A 25,816-nucleotide genomic window follows, 5' to 3' on the forward strand; every position below is an offset into this window, starting at 1 on the left:
TGCAGGGGGACAAGGGACCCACGGGGGTGGCCACCACAAGGACTGTTCCCCTGTCCAGAGGCAGGCAGAGCATAGCCCTGTCCCTGGTCCCTGGGGAAGAGGACAACACACAAGGCCACACCAGCAGTGCTGGAAGCTGACCCACTCTTCCCTTGCTCCACAGCTCCATTCTCCCTCCAGAAATGTGTGATGGAGGCTCTAGGAAGGCAGAGGTGAGACATCCCAGAGAGTCCCACACCAACACCAGGACCCGCAAAGGACTCGCACGTGCCACGTTTACAAACACAAGTACATAATGTTTATTCTTAAGTTTCCAATTTATTACAAGTACAGCCCTTGGCAGAAACCCCCTCCCCCCAAATGACACTGATTTTTTTAAAAAACGTACAGTTCCAAAGGTTCCACTGTGTAGGACCTGCAGGAAATGTTCTCTAGGAAACAGGACAAAACAGCCTCTGAAGGGACGTGCGAGATACAAACGTCAGTGCTATTCCGTGGGGCAGGGAGTGAGGCTGGGGAGAGGGAAGGGGCTGGAAACCTGCCTCATCTGCAGCCATTGACAGCCCAGAACTGAAACAAATACCTGTTAAAAAACCAAAAAAAAACCAAAAAAAAACCCCAACCCTAAAAAGTTCACAAAACTAGGCTGCAATTCTAGGCTGCAGTTTGTAATCGATGGTTCTTTTCTTCTCAAATCCCAGGAGCTGCAACAGCTGCTTTTGCTTTTCTGTGACAAAACCAGCACTGAGCAGCCCTGTGGCCCATTTGTTCCAAATCGAACACTTCTGGGATAAAAAGTTCAAGCCCTGATTGTATGATCCAAACCTGTCATGATGGAGAGGGGATGAGAAAAGGTTCCTTAGGGAAAAGTCAGCATCTGGGGTGACAGGAGCCAGTGCTGGGCCGTGGCACAGGATTGGGCTGACCAGGGGAGCACAAGGGAGGGTGTTACTATAAAACATGGTGAGAGCGTGGCTGAGGGGGACTGGGACTCCCCTCCCCAACAATTCCCCTGCTGTAACTCCTGCTACTGGTAGGAAAATGAGTTTTAAAGAGGGGGGAAAATATAAAGCAAACACGATTTTATATAAACTGTACATGTGCCAAAGCAAGACAAGGGTATCTTACAGGTGTTCTTTGTACAAGATCACAGCTAGAAACAAGCCACTTTCAACTAGAAAATTAATTTAAAAAGTTACACAGCACATGTTTCTGCTGCTCCCCTGGCCCTGGAGCTCCCTCCGGGCTGTGCAGACACCCCCACCCTCCAGTTTGCTGCTGGCACTTGGGGCATCCAAAGGGCTGCGTGACCGTGGGCGGCTCCAGGTGAGCAGGGAGACTCCTCCTGGTATGTACAGCTGAGCTCAGAGCCCTCCTCGGAGTGAGACCTCCAGGGATTGCTCCCCGAGGGGAGGGGGAAGCAGGAGCACCTCGGAGCAGTTGGGATGCTGGTGAAAGCCGGCTGGCCGGACACGTAAGTGCTCGCTCGCCCCACGCAGCCCCGGCACCGGGGCTCGGCATTAACACCATATAAATATATACATACAAGCCCGAGCAGCCCATTGGCCTGATGGCACCCAGTCCTTCCGTGGAGCAACATGATCCCTCCCTGCTGGGCTCCCAGCACTGGCAGCACACAGTCCCACTGTGCTCCGGCTGCTGGCGGAGGGGAGGAAGCGGCTCATTCCCAGGAAGCCGACGGCGCCCGAGCTGGAGTAGGCTTGGTGCTCCCCTGCCCAGCCAGGCTTGGCCGGGCCCTCCCCTTGCCCTCCCCACCTTCCCCTCCTGGCAGGACAGACTCGTGAAGAGCTTTGTGGATTTTGCAGGAAGCAGTAAGTCATCTCTGCTCAATGGATGACCAAATACTTGAGGAAATTGCAGAAAAATTAAAACTAGGACGGGCCAAAGGGAAGGCTGGATTAATAGAGAAGTGCCTGCTGCTTCCCAGCTCCCTCCAGATAACCCATCCTGCTGCCCAGCAGCACCAGAAGGCCTGCTCCAGCTCTGGCTCTCCCCTTAAGTCTCCCCATCCCTCATTTCTTCCTTTTCCGCCCCCGGGAATGTTCAAGGGGCTCTGACTCACTGTCCCCTTCCTGCTCCTCCAGTCCCTGGCCCCTGGCAGAGAGCTGCTTGCGTTTCCTGCGCACATACGTGTGGCCTGGGAGGTGTTTGTGCACCATGTCAATCAAACACTGCTCTGTCTTCTCCAGGCAGGACAGTACGTGACTCCCGTTCTGGTTGTAGCGCTCGGCGTTGGAGAACACCTGCTTCATGTCGGACAGGAACTCCTGCACGGAGCGGTAGTTGCCACAGGAGCACTTGCTCTGCATAGTCTGGAAGTCCATGGGGTTGCTGATGACCTCAAAGTAGTCTTCAGCTTCCTCCGTGGTCACTGGCTCCCTGCCGAAGGAAGGGCCACAGGGATAGGAGGGGAATGCCAGCTCCGGCCATGCAGTGCCGGGCTGCAGAGGAAGGGGGTCCTCCCACTCCTTCACCTGCACCCCCACAGTGCTGCAACAAGCCCAAGCAGCACCTCAACAGCCCCACAGACATAATAGCCCCATGGCACAGTGATGGGAAGGACAGGAGCCCCAGGAGCTGGTCCAGGTACAGGGCAGGTCCATAAACTCCCTCAGCGCTCCAAAAATCCTGGGGGCTGTGGAGAGCACCCACCCTGCCAACTTCGGCCCCCTGCCCAGCACCCTCTGCTCCACCACCTCAGAAGGGCCCTGTGTCTTCAGTCCAGCCAAAGACTAAGAACATGGTGGTTTCTTCTGGAGCAGCTCCTTCCCAGCCATAACTTGCTTTTGGAATCCCAAGTCTCCCAAGTGGATCTGGCAGGACTGTGGCATGACCAGCCCACACCCCCACACTGCCTGTGGCCAGTCCTGCCTGTGGGGGAGGAGGAGGAGGCCCCCTGCCCTCACCTGAAGGGCCAGCTGAAGCGGTACTTGATCAGCTTGCCCAGGATTTCCTCACACTTCTGCAGCTCGAGGCTCTGGCGACGCGCCGTCCTCTTCGTCTGAAGGACCTGCCCACACAAAGGATGCTATAAAAGGAGGGAACCACTACAGGCTTTGGAGTTCAGTGAACAGCTCTGAGGCCAAAGGAGCCGGTTCTTAGCACAGGAAGGACATTTCTTTCCTGTGAGGGTGGTGAGGCCCTGGCACAGGTTGCCCAGAGAAGCTGTGGCTGCCCCATCCCTGGAAGTGTCCAAGGCCAGGTTGGAGCAACCTGGGATAGTGGAAGGTGTCCTTGACCAGGTTGGAACAAGCTGAGCTTTAAGGTGCCTTACAATCCAGGCCATTCTATGGTTATGCAGTTTGAGTTCCAGGATGGGAGTCCTATCCATGAGCTTGGGGGGAACAGCTCACAAGCAGCCTGGCTTTCCTCCAGGGACAGGAGGCTTTTTCAAGGTAGGTTCAAAGACAACATGGTCTCAACAAGCAGCCAAAAAACAAATGCCAGCAAATGGAGAGTGTGAATTCCCTGTCCCTCCTTTCTCCAAGGCAGCACCCGCACGGCAGAGCTGACTGTGCCATTTCAAATCCCAGGGAGCAGCTGGTGCCCAGAGCGCTGCTGTCTCTGCACAGGCTCAGCACAAGGTCAGCCCGGGGACCTGCCACAGATCACCCCCAGCACAGGGACATCCCCTCAGCTCTAAGGGCACAGCTCATGGAATGTTGCCGCTGAGGGGATGCAGGATGATGGGAAGGCTCCACAACACAGAGCGCTCAGTATCCTGACCTAGCTCCGGCCTCTTTCCAGGACAAATGGTAAGTCCTAGCAGAGTCCTTTACCCCAAGCCAGTATGCTGTCAGAGCTGTTCCAGAAAGATTTTCTCCACTGAAATATCCCTGTGGCAGCCCATGCTGGGCTTGCTGGCTTGGTTGCCCTCCAGTCTGACACAGCCCACAAGCCACCCCACACCCAGCATGAGCAGCAGTGAGCCCATAGACCATGAGGAAGGAGAGTGACAGGACACACCAGCACTAGTGCTGGCCAGAGGACAGATGGCAGATCTGCAGGGGGCTGTGACGTGGCCGTGGGGCTGGAGTATCCTCACGTATCCCCCGTGGTGTGTCCCTCCCCAGGGACAGACACTGCAGCTCCCCCCACCCAGCACGCACAGACTGCTCTGTGCAGGAGCGTATGGTTTTATTCTTTAAATGTCAAGTGAAACCTAAACCAGCCAAATTATGTCCTGGAGGTTGGGGAGTGACCATAGGGACAACAACTGTCAGAAGACGGCCAAGGCTGGGGAGCAAGGGTCCAGCATTGCTGGCATTCCCTGGCCATCCGGGACCCCTCGGTCCCCCACCTCTCCACAGAGACATATGGATACTATTTAAAACCCTTTAACAAGCTGCAGGCTGCCTGCTACTCAAGGGGACAATGTGTGAAAGCGGCTGGGGAGGGATGCCTGGCATATCTGTGCTCCGTTTGCACCGGGCCCTTAAGGATATGCCTCCTTTGTTAACCCGCCCCAGCCCAGCCCGGGCTTCCACTAGGATTCAGGGTATTTCTCTGGGAAGGGGAGGGAGGAAGCGTGCCACCTGTTTGGTTTGTAACTCATGAAGTGAGCGGCCTCTGGGGAGCAATTTGGCTCTTACCAGCTCATCGATGTCTGCGCCGTTGACAGGTGCCGTGCGCTGCCGGGGTCCCCGGGCTGGGTTCAGTGCCTGCTTCTTCCTCTGGTGCCTTCCCTGCCTCGAGGAGTACATGGAGCCCTGTTTGCCCCGGGTTGCCCTCCTGGGCCTCACTGGAATAGATAAGCAGAGGGCTTAGAGCATCTGGGAGCAGAAACCACCAGCCCTCTACCCCCCGCGCCAGGCTGAGCCTCGCTCACGGTGACCCCCACGACACCCGCCCTCACGCCAGCTGTGCTCCCACACTCTCTCCATTGGGCATCACCTCCTGCCCGAGGAAGCCAGGACAGGCAACAACCTGCTGCTAAGGAGTGCTCACACACAGCAGATCCTCAAGCAGGGAGACCTGGGAGCTCCCGGATTGTCCGCTGCGGGTCCTGGTGAATCTCCCCCTGCAGAGCCAAGTACTGAGACCCCGACATGTCACTTGAGGGAGTGTCAGGGAAGCAATGCAAGGACAGACAGTTGTCTCAAACAGAAATACAACATCTCCCCTGAAAGCACCAGGAGCAGAAACTTGGAGTTTCCCCAGTTTTTGGGGATGGGTGGTTTTCCAAGCGTTTCCAAGTGGCCCACACGGTGGGATAAGCCAGCTGCTAAGCCCCCCTGAAAAGGGAGCTGTGTGCTGGGGGAGTGTCAAGTTACCGCAGCCGGGAGCTGCTCCACGTGCTGCAAGTGGGAAACAATGGGATTTTATTCCCCAAGACCAGGGCTGCTGCATTATATCCCACAAAAAGGCACTTGCCTGTGCGAGCCTGCCTGTCAGAGCTCCGCACCGGCGGTGCTGACGCACTCCCTTGTCTTAAGTTTCTCCCCGTGTATCGGGAGAATGCGTTGGCCTTCCCAAGTCAAACCCGTTCCACCTGGTCCCAAGTCCTCGAGCAGGCTGTATCCAGCAGGCTGGATCCCTCAGCTGCAGGCTGGGATGCAGCCCCGTCCCATAAATCACGGTGCCGGCCCCCCGTGCGAGGCGTGTGGCGGGGCCGCGGGACGTCTGCCCGCTGTCACTGCGCTTGTGTGTCAAGCGCGCGGCACGTGCTGAATGTCTGACAATCCAACATTCTACGTTAGATCCCCCAGGATAAACGCCACCAGGATTAATGGGACTTCTCTATTAAAACAAAAGTTTTCCACGGTGACCTTTCCATGTTAATGCTCTTTAAAGCCAGGGGTTGCATTTAGCACTTTATTTTTAGTGACTGTAGCCCTCTTTTGCTATTGTTTGGAAACCTTGGCTCAGCTCCTGCCTTGGCCATGCAACACAGGCTGAACACACTCCAAGTGTGGACATGGATACGCCGCAGGACAAGCAGCGTGCATAGCTGGGGTACCAGTGAGCCTCCCTGAAACCAGAATAAAGCAAGGGAATCAAGACTTAGGCCTGGATGGAAACCCTCAAAAGAACATGGGATAATCCTCTGGGTCCCAATCTCTGGATTCCATCTGCCCCCGGTTAAGACAACCTGCAGTTAATGTTATGTCAGTCAAGGGCAGTTTGACAGAAGGCAAATGCTGGCAGTGTGCCCTTCCCAGATTGAGCTTTTCAGTGCAGCAAGTTGCCCAACTGAGACTGAATCTAATTCTCCTAAAACCAAAGTGGATACACAACTAAAGATGTTTAAGTGGAGAAGCAGCCATTGAGGAGTCTAGAAATCCCTCTTTTATTCTACTTAGCTGCTCAGGAATGCTCCAGTAACACATCCCAAGTGGTCTCTGTAGGCGACCAAAGGGTGCTGGTGGTCCAGGCCACACTACACCTGGAGCACTGTGCCTTCCCACTGGAATGGGCAGAGGAAGTGCTAGTCCTGTTTCAAAATGCCTCCTTGCCAAATCACTAGAAGTCCTGCACTCAAGGGGCTATGAGCTGGTGGGAAGAAGAAAAGCAAGGAGAGAGGGCTGTGGTTAGAGCTCCATAAACATTTATAACTGTTTCCAGTGTACCAACAAACCCTGTAGGCACAGGGACTGCCAATCCCAGGAACTGCTGGTGCTGCTGCCCCCACTGCAGCCTCTGCTGATCCCTCCCAGCCCCTGGAATGGTGTCATCAGTGTCCCCAGGGAGTGACTGGGCAGCAAGTGAGAGCTTGCAGCAGTTTCAATCTTTGCTAGTGCTGACCCCATCACAAAGGGCCAAGGGTTCACTGCAGCTCCACAGGTAACCACAGCCCTCCCCTGGGACATCTCCCACTGTTTCACCTGCTTTGTGTGAGGAAAAGCACAAGTCCCAGATAGGATCAATACTTTGCACACTGAAGGCAGAAGGTTAATATTTTCTGTTAGTTCCCTGCATGGTCAAAGCCTTACATTTCAGTCCAGCAACTTCATAATCTTCTTCCTCCTCCTCTTCCTCCTCAGCATCTGGTTCATCAGAAGCTTCCTCACCTTCTTCACCTTCATCTTCAGCAGAATCCTCTGCATAGCTCCTAGAATAAGGCAGGTAAACATGTCTGTGGCACCAGAACGTGGGCATCAGCAGCCCTGGGCCCCCAGTGCTGTTTGTGCTGTACAACAAACACCAGCTTGGCCCAAAGCAGTGCAGAGTTGTAGCTACAACTCAAAGGGCACTCCCCAGGCTGAATATCTGGGCTGAAACCCACCCAACAGCTGGATTGGGGTATTTTTTGGTGTTCCAGGCACTGTGACCACATGACAGTGCATTTTAAGACTGGGAATGCTGTGGAATTATTCTTGAGAGGATGAGCTCCTGTTTTACCCAGGTCTGCAGGCCTGGCCTAAGGAGTTTCAACAGGGGGGCTTTTTCCTACTGGAATATTTTCCCTATACTATTGGAAACAGATTGTTTTCCCTACACTATAGGAAACAGATCCATGAGCAGAGGGTCAGGCTTCTCACGTGCCAAAAGTCACCCGACTTCCTTGCCCAGTCCATTCCAGCTTCTCACCTGTGTCTATTCCATTAAAAACCAGGAAAAAAACCAGCATGCACAGGCAAAAGGGGACACAGGTAAAGCTGCTGTGGGAGTCTCAGTCCTCTGGAGAAAGAGGATTTTGAGCAACAAAAGGAATAAACTCCCACAGCACAGGGAGGTAAAAGAACTCCCAGGGTGACATTCTTTTCCTGCCTCAGCCAGGAGGAAAAGAGTAGAAAGCAGGTAACAGGACAGGTGTTCTCCACCTGATGGCTCTGGTCCAGGAGTTGAACAGCTTGCAGGTGACTCTGCCACATCAAAGTAACCATGATCTCAGGCCAGAACAGCTGCCTTTAAGCCCTGTCATTTCTGTACAAGCCTGAGGAACTCTTACACGGTCTCCAGGGAGTAAGAAATACTCTTAAGGCCATACACCACCTGCACAGTACAGGCTGGCACACACCTCTATTGTGCTGCTGCTCTGCCAGGCAGGCTCTGTTGGCTGTTTCTCTGTCAGGTGCCACTCGACAGCCTCACCTCTCTGACACACAGGGAGATGCAGCACAGTCACCATCAGCACACGACAGACACGAAAATTCTTAACTTCCAGCCTGTAGTTCAAAAAACAATCCAACCCCTTGCTGTCAAGGGGCAACTACTCACTTCTGCTGAACGGAACAACTTTGATTCCTCCTCAAATCACGTTCTCTCTGTTGCACTATAAGATGTTACTGTCTTGTTCGGGTTTATCAGGTCCAGAAAACCATCAGAGTGGCATTTTGTAGCCTGATTTGTAGCAGCAGAGGAGGGGCTGAGCTGCAGCCTGGAGTAATGTCTGCTCTAACTTACAAGAACACCCCAGTAACTCAACCCAGGGGCCCACAGCATTACGAACTCCATGAAAAACCAACCCAACCAGCTGCTCAAAGGAAACAACAGCCCTCAGTGCAGCTGAATTTAGTGGGTGTTTTGTGCATGTTTTCACTGCCAAACACAAGTTATTTATTAAAACTCCTGAAGCTGTCATGGCTCAGTACCACACAGGTGTTCTGAACATACAGCCCGAAAAAAAATATCGCTTTTCTATCGTTCCAGTGCCGTTTTAACTGGGCGATTTCAAACCTTTCCAAGGGGCTCTGCTTCGGGCTGGCTGGGGCCTCGTGGAAGCAGGGCTGGGACTGTGCAGTGGAGAAGGGCAGGAGGGTCACTCACCTGCCCCGTGAGCTGCGCCGGGCGGTGGAAGGTTGGCACGCCGGGCACTGCCACTCCCCGTCCGGGATCTCGTAGAGCGCCGGCCGCAGGCAGAACAGGTGGAAGGCCTTGTTACACTCGTCACACAGGATCAGCTTGTCATCCTCACCTAGGAGAGGGCAGCTCACTTGTAACGAGGGCCACTGCCCTGCTCAACCTGAGGCAGAAGATGCTGGAGGGCTGGACTAAGCAAGAGCAAGATGCAGAGTCCCCTCTGAGGGCAGGGACCCTTCCTCTGATGGCCTTTCTCAGGGACCTTTCCTTCTCCATCCCACCATGGCAGTGGAAACCAGCAGTGTTTAAAACCAAACAGAACCGATGCAAAGTCCCCTGCCCTGCAAAGATTTCATTGAGGCAAAGGCAGAAACCTGCCAGAGAGGTTCTACCCAGCCAAACACAGGGAAAGAGAAGTTTGCTGCAAAGATGCCCCAGAGCTCTAAGAGGCTTTAAAGGCAGCTATTCTTGTTCTAGCCTCAATCTGGTTAACCTGCACAGTATCTTCTTTCTACTCAGGGTAGCAAGCCTACACACAAAATCAGTATGCAGCAGGACTAGTCTCTCTGTGCTTCCCACCGATGCAGGGAAACAGGGAGACAGTCCCACGCCAGCTTTCATTTACTGAAGAGGAAAAAATAGAAAGTGCAGAGAGTTTGCCAGCACATCTCTTTAACTTCCCAGTTCCTAAATTCTGTGAAACTACCACATCAGTCTCAGCTGAGATCTCCCCTTAGTTCTTCCTAGAATTTCCTCTCAACAGCAGGTGGACAGTGCTGCCAGTGGTTTGGAATATCCTTAAGGCTCCACAGTGAAGGAGGATGTTGCACCAATTCAGCCCTTATTTCTTTGAAGAGGTGGATGGCAAAGCCTTTTGGTAAACAAAAGTGGCCCAGCACTCCCCCAAGCTCTGCTGCCCTCATTTCCCACTAGTTTTAGCAAACAGAAAGTGAGACAAAAAGCACGTGGGGAGGCAGAATGTACCACCAGGCTCTTTCCTCCAGGCTCCCATCCAACAGGAGAGGTTATGGCAGAACAAATACCAGCACCCTGTCACTGCTGACACCTCGTCTACTTCCCCCTCCACCCGAAAGACTCTAAAGCCCTTCACATCCTACAGAGCACACAGAGAAAGTGGTCCCTTGTCACCTGTTTGGTGACTTCCTCAGCTCATTGAGCAGCTCTGCTCCCACTGTGCCCTGGGAGCAGCATCATCCCACCTCGCTTTTCCCATAATAACCTTCCCAACCTGTCCTTGCTTGCTCCTTCTCTAAAAGAAGGGATTAACTGACAAGGCTCAGAGACCCAAAGACCATTCCAAAAATGAAAGCAGGGAATGGACAGTGGCACAAGTGTTCCCAGAAGGATTTGTAGATGACTCGTGTCCAAGAACCCTAAATATCCAGGGGACAGCAGCTCCACAATGTTCTGCAAGACCGGGGACTGGTTTCATAAGAATGGTTTAGTGGAGTCAGGGTCAAATGCTTTTGTGAGGTCACTGCCGACTGTAAATCCTGACATTCAAAACTCAAAATACAGCCACAGGCACAGTGACAGACTCCAAGGGCACGTTGTCTAAGCAGGGCCTGGAGGGGTGACAGGAGTGCGTTACCTTTCTTGCGGCACACTTTGCACCTGGCATTCTCTGCTGACATGTCCCACTTGATGCAGGCGTCCAGCATTCCCAGCAGCACGTGCATCCGGGAGAAGGTCTGCGCCTCCCGGATCGCCGTCTTCCACTTCTCCATGGCTGAAGCAACCTGCAGACAGACCTAACAGCTTACACACAGTCTGGAGATGTTTTCATATCCTTTAGCTGGGGCCCTTCTAACCAAAGCTCGACTCTGTATTTCTTTCCTTCCCTGTTTTCACCTCAGCAGCCCTGGTTGTGGTTTATCCATATCCAGCCTCTCTGGATCAGACAGTTTGTTCACAACAGTCCACCCCCTTCTGCATTTCACAGCCAGGCTGAAACAAGCTACGTGAACACCGCTGAATTCCTGCTCTGAAGGTCTAACCCAAACAATCAGCAGGCTGAGAAAATAAAAGGCAGAAATCTAGCACTGTAAAATGTGGGATTAAAGTCAGGGAACAGTTGGCAACCCCACTGGAGGGAAGTGGATTGGAGTGGCCTGTGCTGCCCTCCAGTGGGTACCACAGAGGCACCTGGATATCAGCAACACACTCCTGGTCCTCCTGGTCCCTGAGTTGCTCAGGTGGAGAGGGGACCCTGTGCCATCAGCTACAGGCTTGTCCTTCTGGTCACTGAGCTCCTCAGGTGGAGAGGGGACCCTGTGCCACCAGCTACAATCACACTGGACAGGCATTTGGAGCCCCAAACATGAAACCAGCCCTGAGACAGGATGACCAGCACATGGGAAATCCCAGAAGGAGCTGGGAGTGAGGATGACAGCATCAAAGCTGAGCTTTGCACCAGTGCAGCTGTGGGGCCTGCACACAGCAAGGCCCATGGGAACCTCACACCCAGCTCAGGAGGTCTGGAAACACCGTTGTGGTAAATCGGAAATGCAGCAGGACAGAAGTGATGCAGAGCCATGTCCCACTCCAGTGGTAATCCTGTGCTCTACAACAATGAGGTGATGGCCCAGACATGACAGGGACATAATAGGACTCAAGTCAATGTTCTTCTACCCCAGGAGAATGAAAAAACAAACAGTGAAGTGTCAGATGGGAAAATCCAAACTCTGCAGCTGACAGCAATTTGGGAGCCAAACAAAACCCGGGAGTTTTGCAGAGTTGCACATTCTCCCCTGACTGAATTTGAGGAAGCACAGCATATATTAGATGCTTGGAAAAACACACAAACTGTTCTGAAATGCCAACATCCTTGCTGCCATTGCTGGTGTGATCCTGGAGCCCAAGCCATCACAGACAACCGGAAAACTGCCCAGCCCACTGTGGAGGTTACACAGCCCCTAGGCTATTTCTTTGCAGAACATTGTTGAGGTGCTTCACATACTGTGTAATTGATTTTCCAAGGAACTGTTCCATGGGTTTTGCTGTTAACATACTGGGTAACTGCTGGGCCAAGATAAATCTGCAAAAGCTGTTGGCAAGTTTTGCTCAGATATTTCTCCCCAAGTCTGTGGAATTTAACAGATTTCTAGCCTTGCTTCCCAAGCATCAGGAGACTGTGGCATTTGAGCAGTACTGGTATCAAGGGAGTTCTGGCTGCCAACTAGGCAAAATGGGAGACTGGAAGAAGTAACTGAAATCCCCTCCTGACTGGAGAGGAGCAAATCTAGCACGGAAAACAAAACAAAAACCAAACCTCAAAATACTAAAGGAAAAGTCCTCGGTCACTTGTCAACAACCTCAGAGTGACAGAAAGCACCTTCTCTGGTAAAGGTGGACAAAGCCTCCAGCTGAAAAGGCTCTCAGCTGGGATCCTGAGCTGACAGAAATCCCTTGGAACAGCTGAAACTGGAACTGCTTGTTTGTGAAACTGCTCTTTAAGGGATTGTCTGCAGGTAAGACTGACCCTCCCCTTGCAAGCACTGCTGAAAGCAGGTCATGGGGGTGATAACACATCCAGAACCCAGCCATGCTCCTCTCTCTGCTCAGGCTGTTGTCCTGCAATGTCACACTGCAAACAGGTCACATATTCCCTGGCCTATTCTGAGACAGTCCAGTGTGTTACCACCACTGGAAATGGGAATGTTTGCACCAACAGAGGCACTGGACTGATTTTCAGGAGCAGCCCTAAGCCAGGTCTCACTGCAATCCTTTGCCACTCAGCAGTGTGAGCTCCAGCCATGCAGCTGAGCCAGCAGGAACCCTTAGTACAGACAATTATGTCAGCAAACGGGTGCCTGCTAAGCCATAACTTGTTTCTCACAGGGAAAACGAGACATAACCATACCACAGGGCTGCAATTCCGTTCCTGAAGTCTGGAAGTACATCGAGTGTGTTTTTCCAGTGTGGCTATGCTGTATTTTACCTGCTATGTGCTCTCAGTGCAGTTCTGGCTCAAAAGGCTTCATAATTCTTGGCCTACACAGCAGATTTGTCTTTACAACAGTCTGCCTGGCAGTCAGGGGTTTTCATCAGATAACTATATCTAAGAACTAGGCTGCTCTTTCAAGGTCATCTCTAAAGGTTTTCTGCTTTGGCAAAAAGAAAGCTCATTCCAGATAAACTGAGGCAAAGAAAAAAAAAAATCCCTAAAGCAAACAAACCAACAAACAAACCCAACCCCAAAAAAGCTGAACATTGCACTGCAGAAATAAATGCTCCAGAAACAATGGCACAACACCAAAGTCAGAGGGCAGATTCAAAACTGGCAATGCTTAAATACTTCAGAACAACTGAGGATTGTGAAAATTTCAAGTGTCTATCCAAATTATCCTGCTAACAGGGCAATCCCACAGCCTAGCAAAGACCTGATGTTCAAACAAGGGTTCAGCAGACACTGATAGGAGTTTAAAAAAAAACAACCACAAATCCACACTAAAAAACCCACCCTCAGTACAAGTCACAGAATTGTGGAATGGTTTGGGGTGGAAGGGACCTTAAAGCTCATCTGGTTCCACCCCCTGCCATGGGCAGGGACACCTTCCACTAGCCCAGGTTGCTCCAAGTCCTGTCCAACCTGGCCTTGGACACTTCCAGGGATGGGGCAGCCACAGCTTCTCTGGGCAATCTGGGCCAGGGCCTCACCACCCTCACAGGGAACATTTCTTCCTAATATCCAATCTAAACTTACTCTGGCAGTTTGAAGCCATTCCCCCTTGTCCTGTCACTCCATGCTCTTGCAAACAGTCTCTCTCCATCTTTCCTATAGGCTCCCTTCAGGTAAGCATCTATTACTTCTTTTTTTAAGCTGGGAATGTCAAATGCTTCTGCTGATTCAATTCTGATATTGCTGCTTCTGCTGATGTCAGTGATCAGTCAGGGCAGAGCACACTTTGAAGGGGGCAGTGGGGAAAGCCTTGTCACGGGGCACTAATGTCCTGTTCAACTTGGTGCATAGAAACTGCCCCAAGCACAAGTCCCCCCCTGAGGGTGAAACACTGGAACAGCTCAACTGCCTGCAGGACCCTTCCCAATGCTCCTCAGCTCCTCTCCATCCCTTTGATTTGGAGGGATATGTATTTAGACCCACAATACCCCTTTTTCTCTCCTGCAGGCACACACAGCTTGTTTGCCCAGACATCTCCATGAGTGTCACACAGCCAACAACTTGTGTCTCCTCTTGCCTGACACTGGAATTTGATCTAAACCTCACTCCTCTGCAGTCACCAGAACCTCAACAGGTCTCTTTGTGGATCAAGGGCACCACTAGTCCTCTCTGATGGGTACAAATCTTAAGTTCTGTGAAAATGCTCCATAATGTGCTTTTATTAAAGAGAAACTGTACAGAGGGAACTTGACCTATTTCCTGTCATAGAGGGAAAATTAACTGCACCTCCTCAGTATTATTTTGATTTTCCCTATACCTTCACTCCTCAAAATAAACAGGGAACACCTGGCCCCTCAAACACCATACCCACTGCACTCCAAACCTGAAATGGGAGGAAGCTGCTCAGGATTTAGTATCCCATGAACTGTACTGTCCCTGCTCAAAGAGTTCTAGTGCAAGACCAAAACAGAGCCCTGAGGTGAACAATACCTTGGCTTCTTCTGCCATTTTCTTGTCTTCATCTATCTCCTCAGCCTTGGCAATGTAGTCCTCTCCTTGGTGTTTCCTTCTCTTCTGCTTGGGGGCCATGAAACCTTGCAGAAACTTCTTCACAACCCCAGCCTGGAGTGCAATCACACACTCTCCGAAATCCTTCAGGCTCTCCAGTGAGTACACCTGTTGGGAAGAGCATATGATCCCGTAACAGCTGGATGTCTCTCTGTGCTGTGTAGGTGGGTATGTCCTGCAAATGGACACCTGTGATAACCACACTACATTAGGTATCTACCACATCTTGTTATGGAATCAGCATATTGCTGCTGTTTCAACAAGACATGCTGGCTCTGATGTAAAAGATAAAAATCACCTACAGAGTTCTGCTAATGCTCCACAGAGAAGTCTGCTGCCAGAATTAGGAAATGGGACAAATGAACAGCTGTGCAGGACGCCCAGCTCCAACATTATGACCCACCTACACCAAAAGGACCCTCAAGCCAGCAACGTGTCATCTTGAAATAACAGTTTAGAACTAAAAGACAAATGAGAAAACTGATTTTCCTGTTCCTCGTGTCTGAGGAAAACAAAAAGGCTCCAGGCCTTCCACAGGAAGTATCAGCTCACACTTGTCTTGCTCAATACTTTGCCTGTGCACTCACTTTTGCTTCATACTCCGGTGTCACATCGACGTATCCCAGGCCTCCCTTCTGCAGCCGCGTCGCAACCTCGATCAGGTCACTCCGGAGGTAGTTCAGCAGCTCCTGGTTGCCATCACAGGATTTGAGGCCCAGGTTCTGTTTCCGAGCCAAATGGATGGAATGTGTGATGTCCTGATACCTGGAAAATCAAACGCAGCCTTTGAGTACAGAGCACTGCCCCGGGAGCTGGGCAGGCTCCGGGACAATGGTCTCCATCGGGAGTTACGAGCTCCAGCAGTGCAGAACGTTCTTTGAAAGACACCTGAAAGCACGTGGCAGTTCTGGCTCAGAGTGAACCAGCACTGCCTTTGTTCCAGTTTCACAGAGCAATTTAAAGACTGACAGAACCTCCTCACTGATCACAGTGTTACTTATCAAGGACCTGCAGTTACTGCCCAGGAAAACCAGCCATTTCTCAACCTCAGTGTCCTCCTCTTTTCAGCACAGGAATGACCAAAGCCCAGCCCAGGATGTTGCCCCAGGAATGGCAGGGATTGCTGTGCTGAGGACACACTTTGCCTTGGAGAAAGCACACGGAGGAAAACAAAGAGCAGGCTCACTTTTTCTCCAAGCGCTCTTTGAGCTGGCTCTCCCTCACTCCTTGGGGGTGCAGGCAATCCAGCAGCTCATCCAAATCCTTCTGACTGTCACAGAGAAACCTGAAAGACAGAACATGCGCCATCATCAGCTAAGGTTTATCTGTGGCAAGAGAATTTCTTCTTCTAAATGGTTCCCAAGGATCAGTAGGCAGGGATGACAGGTAACCTATATCCCAATCCCCAGAGAGCAAGGTGAAGCACTTCCAGGAATGCTGGCAGAAGAATTCTGACTCAGGCTGGCCTTGTTTCACAGTCCCCAAATGTAGCCAATTCCGGGGTGAGAGAAAAAAAATAAAATCAAAATAAACACAGAACTGATTTATTGATGTATTTCCCCCACTAGGTTTATTAAATCATTGGCATTTGAATTTAGTCATCTACCCCAGGGACTCCATTCACTACACTGCAGTTGGTTTAAGTGATCTGAATGTCATGTTAGATGCACTGCAAGGATTAACAAGCCGTGCACTGCACAGCACAGCGATGTAATCATATCTTCTTTCACTAACAAGAGGTCCCCAGATTAAAAAGGGGATGTCCTGGCTGATCCCACAACTGCTGCTGCTGGAGCTGTGTCCCTGTTCAGGCTGTGTCCCTGCAAGTGCACAAGTCCTCCTCTCTAAGCTCACCTGAACTTCAAAGGTCAAGTGCAGGGTGTGAAAACCATATTCAGCAGCTTGAAACCTTCCTGCTCAGGAATCCTTTGGGACAGGGATGGCCACCAGCAGTTATCCCAATCTAAAAGGAGAACACTTTTGCAGAGTTCTCTAAACCAGGCATCCTCTCTGCAATTCCAAAGTACAATCATGTTTTCACGCTGGGTTGTAGATTTAAACTAGTTTTAAGGTTCTAAGGCAGCCTGAAATTCTGCTCTTTCCCTCTTATTTTTTTTTTCCAACTCTATTCTAGGATGCCACAGGGCCTCCTCACCTGATGGGGGGCAGGGATTCAACCCGAGCTTCAGAGTTCATTTACAGAAAATAAGACTAATTCCAAATCTTCTAGAAGAGGACTGCTCCTCAAAAAAAGGAAGTCATGGAATTGGAAAATCACCCTCATATGGAAACAACTGCAAAGGACCACTCTGTGATCCTTACCAGCCACAGAGAAGATTCCAGACCCAATTTTTCTTCTTGGGCACAAGCTCAGATGAGCTGAGCAACAACTAGACAAAGATGCTGTTCTGCCTCCTCTTGGAATACCAGTCTCCACAGTGCTTATTTTAGGCAGAAATACTTACTAAATATTGGATCTGAAAAGAAAATATTTTGTAATTCTAGTGTGCTTGTATTAGGGGAATGGCCTCACAACTTGCATTCAGCTAGGAAATTAATTACTCTAACAAAACATAGGATTGTTTAAAAATGGAAGGAAAACTGTTTCTTGCCAGTCACCTGCTTCAGTACACCCAACCCTCTGCACCCTGAGATCAAAACCCTTGGCTACCACTGTCCTCTGCATCCCTCCCTGTGAGAAACAGGATGGAGCAACTCCAGATTTCCTTCACTCAGCAGAATCTGTAACCACCTGGAAATGGCATAAACCAAGCTCCAAACCAGCTGCCCTGCAGACACCCAGATTCCCAGTCACATTGAGATGGCTGCCCAGGTTATGATGAAACATCAGACACTGCTGGTGACAGATCGCGGGATCCAGCTGGAAAAATATCCAAGACAACCATGCCCAAGCTTTCTCAGCTTTCCCTCATGGTGGCAAATCGAGGGGGGAACTCCCTGCACTGTTTTGTCTTACTGTAAAAAGGAAAAGGCACTGGAAAGAGTCAGCATATGGCACTTGGATTCTCCAGTGTTTTGGGAAAAGACAATACAAGCTGCTGGGCAGCTGCAGAAAGCAGCTCCCATCCTTTTAATAAAGCCAGAGGTAAAGCCCTGGCACAACTTTATCCCTGCTGAAAAGGAAACTGGACAAGAGAAAAAGAACATTTGCAACAGGTACCTGAGTCTTCCCCATTCACCCTGAGAGTAAGAACTGGGATTTCTGGGAGAGGGAACTCAAATGTGCAAAATATAAACACACCAGAGGCACCAGTGTTAGTCTGATTAGTAGCATTTTGCTGCTCTGTGGTTCCCAAACTAGCCCCAGGCATTCCCTACTACCTGTAGGAACTACCTGCACCTCCAACTGGGGGTCAACCAGCTCCAGGCTGGGAGCATGGACATGGTAAGACAGGGCTGGTATTTTTAAGGGGGGAGGCAATAGTAAGTCTTTCCAAGAGGGAGGGGAAGGCCTGACACAGTCCAGGGGGATGGGAAAGATGCCTTTGGGAGAGTCAAGACCAGATGGAAGTCTTCAAACTGACCTAGAAGGGGGAACTCCTGACTGGTGCAAGGGCTTCCCACATCCCTAAAGAACAGCCTAGATTCTCTCCTGACATTTCTGGCAGCACAAGCCAGACTGGTCAGCAACCAAAACAGAAGGGACAAATGGCACAAGCAGCAAGTCAAAAGGAGCTCCCAGTATCCACTCAGGCTGAGAATTCCTCCCTGTTCTCAGGCTACAAGGCTGCAAGGGACAGAGAAAGGTATAAAACCTGGACTAGGGAATGAAGAAATCGAGAGGACAACATCTAGAGGAGCCCAGGACCAGTACCTGCTCTGGAGGGTTGGTGGAAACAGGGGAACTCCATCTGTAGAGTATAGGCTTGAGAATGGAGTCTGTCAGCACCCACTCATGGTTAACTCAAATTGTCTGCTGAGGGGACCCGCCAAACCATGCTGAATTCCTAATAGATGAAGAACAACGGGAGTTACTCTGCAGAGATGCCACTGTTTCCAAAATTCAACTGCTTTCTGACCAGGATGAGCAAGAAGTCTCCTGCATGCTAATATCCTGCAAAGGCTGTGTGTGACCTGTGATTACTGCAGGGAAGACCAGGATATACACAGCTCCCAAGCACTATGGTATGGACAAACACTTCTTCAGGGACCACGTGCCCAGAAATTTTAAACAGGGAGATTTTTTTAATAAGCATCAATATCTGTGCAAGTGGGGCACAAGGTTAGGAATGGGACTGGGCCATCTGTCTGAAGAAGACAGAAGCAACCAAGTGTTTATGATTCTGTACAGTGATTCAGCCTCTGCCCTTCGAGGACAAAACACTGGGCCCTCTTATTTTTGGGGGCAAAATACTGAAAGCAGAACCACTTCTTTAAGACACTGTTTTTGTAACTCTTGGCAGAAGTATGAAATCTATCTCTCTCAGTATCCTACCAGCTCCCATCCCATCCTCAAGGAGAAAAGGGGCAGGACTGTGAAATACAACTATTCAGAGTTAATTTGGTATTTAATTTCAAAGTCTCACTGCTCTGAAGCATAAAATGGTAAAGCTGAAGATGCTCTACGTGCACTGTGAGGCTACTCAATCCCACAACAGACACACCACTAGGAAAAGAGACAGACAGCAGGACTTAAAGCAAAACACAAAGAAATGAAACTTCCTATGCACATGCCAACATCATGAGTTATGGCTGGAAGAGTCCTTGCATCCAAACAACAGGGCATGTAGACAGCCAAGGACTTCACTGTGGGCTCAGAGCTCCTCAGGCTGTCCAAGGACAAAAATCAGCCAAGGAGGAGACTCTTCCATAACCATTTACGCTCAAGAGAGTCCTTGAGATGGGAGAGATCAATGACAATGGCCCCAGAGGAAAACACAGGAATAGGAATATGGATTTCCTCAGAGGGAAATTCTAGTTCCTGTCTATCCCCTGAAATAACAGCTCTCAAGCTGTCACTTGGCTTTTTGTGAAAGCTTACCTGTAAATGGTGGCAGCTGTCAGACAGGTACTTAGCAAACAAGCTCTTTGCAGCTCCAGAGCTTTAAGGAAAAGCCTTTCAGCTGAGGGAGCTTATTGCTTAGCTGCAGGCATGGCTTTGGGTGCCCTGTCAGTCAGGGAGAGGCAGCCAGCACAGCAGAGGGTGAATTAGAAGGGGTTATGTGTCCTTTGAGAAGCTGCCTCCGTGCCCCTGCTCAAGGCCCATGCCTGGTTCAGACCCTCCACCTGCATTACTGCACCTCCCAGCTGCCCTGCCTGGCACAACAGGGGCACAAGAATCCCATGAAAAAACAGCAGGTGCTGTGACTGTCAGCATTTAGAGTCCTTCCCAGCAGGGACTAAAAAGGACAGATACTAAAGACACTGTGGCCAGGCCAAGAAAACCCCACCCAGCTCAGTGTCTGATGTCTGAGTGGCCAAGGGGCAGCACAGGGACTGCCCCTCCAGATTGCAGCATCTGCTGGTTCGAGGACTTCCCTGTGTGCCAGGACAAGAACCTTTGTGCTTCCTGTTCCTCAGTGAACTCCTCTCTCAGCAGTTTGTCCAGCTTTGAACAGGTACAATTCACAATCCACAGCAGCTGGCAGCAGTGAGCTGTGTACCTCAGCTGCAGCACTCTCCTCTCTATTTCAGAACTGCCATCTTCCAGTTTAATTTCCTGATCCCTTTTTTCTGTATCAAAAGAAATCCTCTGTCTTTAGGAAGCTTCCCCATTCTCCTCTAGCATTATTCTCCATCTCCCTGCTGAACATACAGGTTGGAATATTTCTGTAACTTATTTCATGTCCCTTGGCCAATTATTCACTCATGAGAAGAGCTTCCCTCTTCTCCTAAGGCAAACCCTGTAACAACAGATCTGGTGAAGCAAGTTTGTTTCCCAAGGGAAAATGAAAATTGTTTTCCCCTTAGTCTGTACTTCAGTTTAGCATCCCTTTTATCTTTCACTTAGACTCAACCACAGGTTTTAAGTAGGCTTTCTTACTTTTAACAGCTTCCTTATCCTGATGCAAGCCACAATCAGGATGTTTTGTGATTGCTGCTGCTGTTTTTTTTCCAAGTTCCTCAAACCCTTTTCTTCAAAGGTGAGAGGCAACACTTGCTCTGACCACCTAGTGTGGAAACTCTAAAGCAAATCTCTCTGAAAGTGTTTTAGGCTTCTGGCTGCCTTTAAACTTCTAAAGAAGCTTCTTAATTCTTCTAGTTGCTCTCTTTTTCACAAAAAGGAGAACACCATCCATTATGGCCACTCCATACAAAACAGAACATAATTCAGCACTGAGTGTGTCCAGGATTTGGTTCCAAGAGCTGCTCCTCCCAGGCTGTGTGACTGGTTACTCCATGCAGCACTCTGATCTCTCTCAGCATGTCCTTGGGAGTGGCCAACCTGATAGAGCAGATCAAATACTGTGCTTTTTCAAGTTCAGCCTGGAGTTACAAGTTACAGGAGTTCCGTGTTAATTAACTCATCCAATTTGGCTCTATGCTGCCCTCAGGGTTAGCAATATGCACTCTAAATTTAAGGTACTGTTTTCTTCATAGAATTGGTCCTTCTCCTTGTCATCTCTGCTCAACTAACACCAAGACAGAGCAGGCAGTCAGGAAGAGCAGAGGACTTCCCTGTGGGTCATACTGTCCTCCACAACCCCTGTGCAGCACCCATTCCCCAGGAAAGCCCAATTGCCTGAATTTTGGCCACATGACAAGACATGCAAAGGCCCAGACTGAGAATGGGGTGGAGATTTCTCATGGCAGGATGGGGCAGAGAAGGAAAGCACAGGAACTCTGATCTCCTACACCTTGCTGCCATTACAGAAGGGGTAGAGCAACACAAAGAGTCATCTCTTAATGCTGGTGGCTCAGATCAATCAAGACATCCACAGATTTCAGCCTCTTGACAGTTCCTGGTGGGTGAGCAGGAACATGTTTGGTAAAGTATTTCTGACTGGCAACTATTCCTTGGAGCTGAGTTCAACTTCTATTTCTCAAAGACCAAGTAACCCCATCCTGTGTGTCAGCAGTGGAGAACTCTGGGGAACAGACCCTGCTGAGAGGGGAGCTACAGGAACATGTACTTCTCAGGGTTATCTAAAAAATGCAGAGTCCTCCACATTAAGAGTTAACAGGTAAAGCTTAGCCAGTGTTTTGTGGGGTGGGGACACTGCTGAGCACTCCTTAACACACAGAGCAACACTCAACACAGGAGAATTTCTTTAAGGACACTGGTAGGGCCAATTACTGGAGCAAGTCCCAGTCAAACGTGCTCAAAGGAGATCTGATTCACTTAGAAGACACTGCTTGGCATTGGGAAGCATTACAGGGATAACAGGCTGTCAGCATGGAAGAATAACTTTGCTAAGCTACAGCTATCAGCAGGGACAAAAATTAATTCTATGGTGCTATAGGAAAACAAGTGGACACACCATCACAGCCTGCTGGGAAGCCCAGGGAGAAGACTGGAGGAGATGAGGAGCTGGAGGAGGACTCTGCACGTCTCACATAGTACAAGAACAGGAAGGATATAGGCCTGTCTCCAGAGACATCCAGGAAGACTTAAATTTCTTGTGCTCAAGGGCCCCACGTGCCACAACTCAGGTCTGCTGAGATGAACCATAAACAAAAACCCTGACACTGCTCCCCTCCTTTTTTTTTCTTTTAAGTATCACTTACCAATACTGGTAAGTACACAGCAATATATCAAAGCAGCATTTTACCATCTTAATTTATACTGTCTTTATGTCTGATTGATTAGATTGAATAAAGACTCCACTGGCTCTTGGACTGGCTACCCTGTTAGCAGGGCAGTGATAACATCAGCAGCAGAGGCCTGGGGAGCTGCTGAACCAACCCAACTGCTCAGCACTGAAAGAGTAACAGGTTCATAGCAGGGCCTAGCAAAAGAAATGTGTCTAGACTCCTCAACCTCTACACTTTTGAGTATTTTGGGGCTATAAAAGCGTGTGTTACCATAAGTTCTGGCCCTGCTTGGGAGTGGTGGTCTCGGCGGGCAGGTCTGTGCCGGGCACGGAGCGGGGCAGTTTGGTCCCTCGGCCGTCGCTGCCTGTGCTCTTCCGCTTCTCTGCAAGAGAAAAGCACAGGCTCAGCTGGATTCCTGAGCAGCATTCCTGCTATTCCCAAAATATAACCCCCCAGTTTCACTTTTTAGCTGTGTACTGACAGTGCACTTTGAGAACTGAAGGAGTTATAAGCAGCGTGTGTTTGTATTTCTGAGCATCTCAGACAACGGTCTGACGTGGATTTAAACCTTTGCTCGTTGAAGCACTTGCTCGTTAATTCTCCAAGAGATCATGATGAAATCCTGCCCGCTGGCTGGGAAAGCACACGGGCAACAGCTGAGAGATAACAACAGCTGGAAGCAAGTGGTGTACAGGAACACAGCTGGTCAGTATTTGAAAAAGTTCACATAAGAAAATATACCCACGGAGGGGCTTGGAATGATACACCTGCAGCTCAACCAGCCACTGAGAAAGGTGACTGCTAAGTTACACCTGGATGAAGGATCTCCCTGCAGGTCTGCCCTGCTCCACTCCTCTACGTATGCCTGCTCTGATCCTTGTCCAAGACAATCCCACCAGGTGAGGGCTCAGATCTAACTCCATAAGCTCTGCCATGCAGGATTGCTGCAGAGGGACTCAGTGCCAGCCTGTGATGTTCCAAAAGCAAGAAATGATCGGGACTGAAACTCAGCTGGAGTCAGATTATAGCAGGCTCTTCTGTCCCAAAAACTATTTCCACATACAAGTGTTAAGTTTCCTCTCCCAAACATGGATTTTTGCCCCCAGAGAAGCATGGTGACCATACCTCCAGGGCTGTGGTCCTTCTTCAGATCTTCCTTTTTCTGGTGGGGCAGGGTGAACCTGTAGTCTATACTGTCATGTACCCAACCCTTCTCGATGAACAATCCAGGAACCTCATCCGAGAACAGCCAATACCTGCAGGAAACACGTGTGTTAACAGGCCCCTGCCTCCTCTGCTGGCTGGTTACACACACAGGCTTCTATTTGCATTGAGGGGAGAAGCATCTGTGTGCATCTGAATGCACGTGTGTCTATCTTAGCCCAGCTGAGAAACATGGAAAGCTTTGATTAGAACCCATTCTACGAGCATTCCTGTGCAACAAATACGGAAAAAGAAGAAAAGATGACTGTAATGAGGTTCCTGAGCACTGACGTCGAGTGATCCTGACCTCCATGGGAAGGCCACAGAAAGCTGGGCATGTACCCACCCACTACACTCCATATACACAAAAAGCTCCCTTCTCTCTTCTCCACAATTCCTACATTCTCCCTCCCTATCAACCCTTTTCCAGGGGCTGCTGTCTGACACAGCCCCCCTCCCAGGGCAGAGCTGCCAGCTCAGGGGCATTTCCTCTCCCACCTGTTGTGGTTCCGGTCGGTGCCCACCGGGGTTCTGCGCATCACCAGCTTGGCTTTGGCAATTCCATCCTGGAAAGTCTTCTCAGCTGCTGCTTTATGCCTCCGGATCCTTTCTTCCTCTGCTTCTCTCTCCATCCTCACTGTTGGAATTAGCACAGAGCAGAATTAGCTTTCCTTTGTTGTATCCAGACACCAATATTGTCTTTTATTTTACCACACTGTGGGGGTAAAAAAAAAAATCTATTGGGGATTTTAGTTAATATTCTTTGGGCACAACCATCCAACCTTTTGTTTTACTTTCCACCCACTGTTCTAGAAAAAAATCAAGAATTAAGAAGTCGAGGCACAAGGATGAACTGGGCTGAAGAAAGTCTGGATAAAAATTGTCTGGAGAAATTAGCCCTTATTATTATTAGTTCCCGTTGTAGGAAATCATGGAGAGCATTAAAATAGAAACCTCAGTCCTCCCACTCATGACAGAAGTACTGAAATTTTAGTAGCTTTCAATATCCATGGCTGTGGACAAAAAACAGGGAAAAGAAAAATACAAAGTGGCCTAAATCCTGGCATCACAGGCTCCTGGCAAGAGCTTAAAGAGCAAAACATGTCCTTTCACATCTCTAGGTAAGAAGCAGGAAGCAAGGCAGCTTCTGCCACGAATCATGTCATGGAATCACTGAATTGTTTGGGGTGGAAGGGACCTTAAAGATAATCTCATCGTGATCCATGGGCAGGGACAGCTTCCACTAGCCCAGGTTACTCCAAACCCCGTCCAACCTGGCCTTGGACACTTGCAGGGATGAGGCAGCCACAGCTTCCCTGGGCAACCTGTGCCAGGGCCTCACCACCCTCATAACCAAGAACTTCCTCCTGTTATCCAGCCTAAACCTACTCCCAGTTTGAAGTCATTCCCCCTTGTCCTGTCACTTCAGGCTCTCTCCACCTTCACTGAAGGTTCCCTTCAGGCACTGTAAGGCCACAATTAGGTGACCCCGAAGCCTCACAAAGGAGGGTCCAAAGCAGGTGGAATGAGACCATAATGAAGGGGAAAGGTGGAGGGGGGCAGGCAGAAGCAGCACAGAGAGGCCAAGTGCTGCCTGAGGCCCAGGGACGAGGTACCTTCTCGTCAGAACTTTTCCCAGGCTCCCTTTCTCTTGGAGCCATTTTCCGTGTCAAGCCAGGTTTGATAACAGTTGATTAGTAAATATCTGGTAAGGCTCTCAAGTCCTGCCAATGTAATTAATCCTGATTAGAGGAGACCTGATGAAAAACATACCCTTGGCATTTGTTACCCCAACTTGGAGGATCAGCTTTTATAACAAAATACCACCAACAACCCAACTAATAGCAACTGCAGCAAACTGTCCTGTTAGTCCCATCCTGCCAGGCACAAGCAGCTGCCCAACCCAGTCTGTAAATATCAACTCCTCCCTAAATTTTATGACCTCTCCCTGTCTCACAGGACGGAAATCAGAGCAAGGAGCAACAGCCAAGTGCCAAGTTTTTACATCTGAGTCTCAGAAACCACATCAGGAGACCCATTCAGCAGGTAGTACTGATATGATCCCTCCAGAATTCCTCGTCTCCTCGACACCTTCAAGACTTCCTGCCTGATCTGGCCCCAGTGCCACCTCCCTCCTCCTCAGTGCCCTCCCCACGAGAGCCAAGACTCCAAAGACAAACCCAAGCCATTCTGCCACCCAGCTCTCCAATTCTGCCCACATGGGATATGGTGGGCATTCAGGACACAGGGATTTTTCCCAGCCAGCTGCACAGAGCAGTTGCAGCAGGTACCACCAAGTGACAGGATAAGGACAGACACCTGACTTTAAGGACTTTCCCAAGCAAAGGACAGACACTTGAATTTATTCGTTTGCCAAAACTGTTCAAACAAAATGAGAACAAAGACACCAAACTAGAGGGTTCC

At 50.1% G+C, this 25,816-nt stretch overlaps 1 protein-coding gene across 1 annotated transcript in view; it reads right to left on the reverse strand.

The window, feature by feature from the left end:
• Positions 1-275: 275 nt before the first annotated feature.
• Positions 276-25,816, reverse strand: part of BAZ1B (bromodomain adjacent to zinc finger domain 1B) — a 42,695-nt gene continuing 17,154 nt past the window's right edge. The window contains exons 8-19 of the mRNA XM_027727208.2: positions 23,891-24,029; positions 23,315-23,445; positions 22,460-22,571; positions 15,660-15,758; positions 15,061-15,238; positions 14,396-14,581; positions 10,376-10,523; positions 8,731-8,878; positions 6,954-7,072; positions 4,614-4,762; positions 2,928-3,031; positions 276-2,400 (exon numbers count right to left, since the gene is read on the reverse strand). Coding sequence (XP_027583009.1) covers positions 2,034-2,400; positions 2,928-3,031; positions 4,614-4,762; positions 6,954-7,072; positions 8,731-8,878; positions 10,376-10,523; positions 14,396-14,581; positions 15,061-15,238; positions 15,660-15,758; positions 22,460-22,571; positions 23,315-23,445; positions 23,891-24,029 — 1,880 coding nt within the window. The 3' untranslated portion in view covers positions 276-2,033. The remainder of the gene's footprint in view (positions 2,401-2,927; positions 3,032-4,613; positions 4,763-6,953; positions 7,073-8,730; positions 8,879-10,375; positions 10,524-14,395; positions 14,582-15,060; positions 15,239-15,659; positions 15,759-22,459; positions 22,572-23,314; positions 23,446-23,890; positions 24,030-25,816) is intronic.

Source organism: Pipra filicauda, unplaced genomic scaffold (assembly GCF_003945595.2).
Source record: "Pipra filicauda isolate LSUMZ 115617 unplaced genomic scaffold, ASM394559v2 scaffold71_size5581439_pilon, whole genome shotgun sequence".
Classification (NCBI taxonomy): Eukaryota; Metazoa; Chordata; class Aves; order Passeriformes; family Pipridae; genus Pipra; species Pipra filicauda.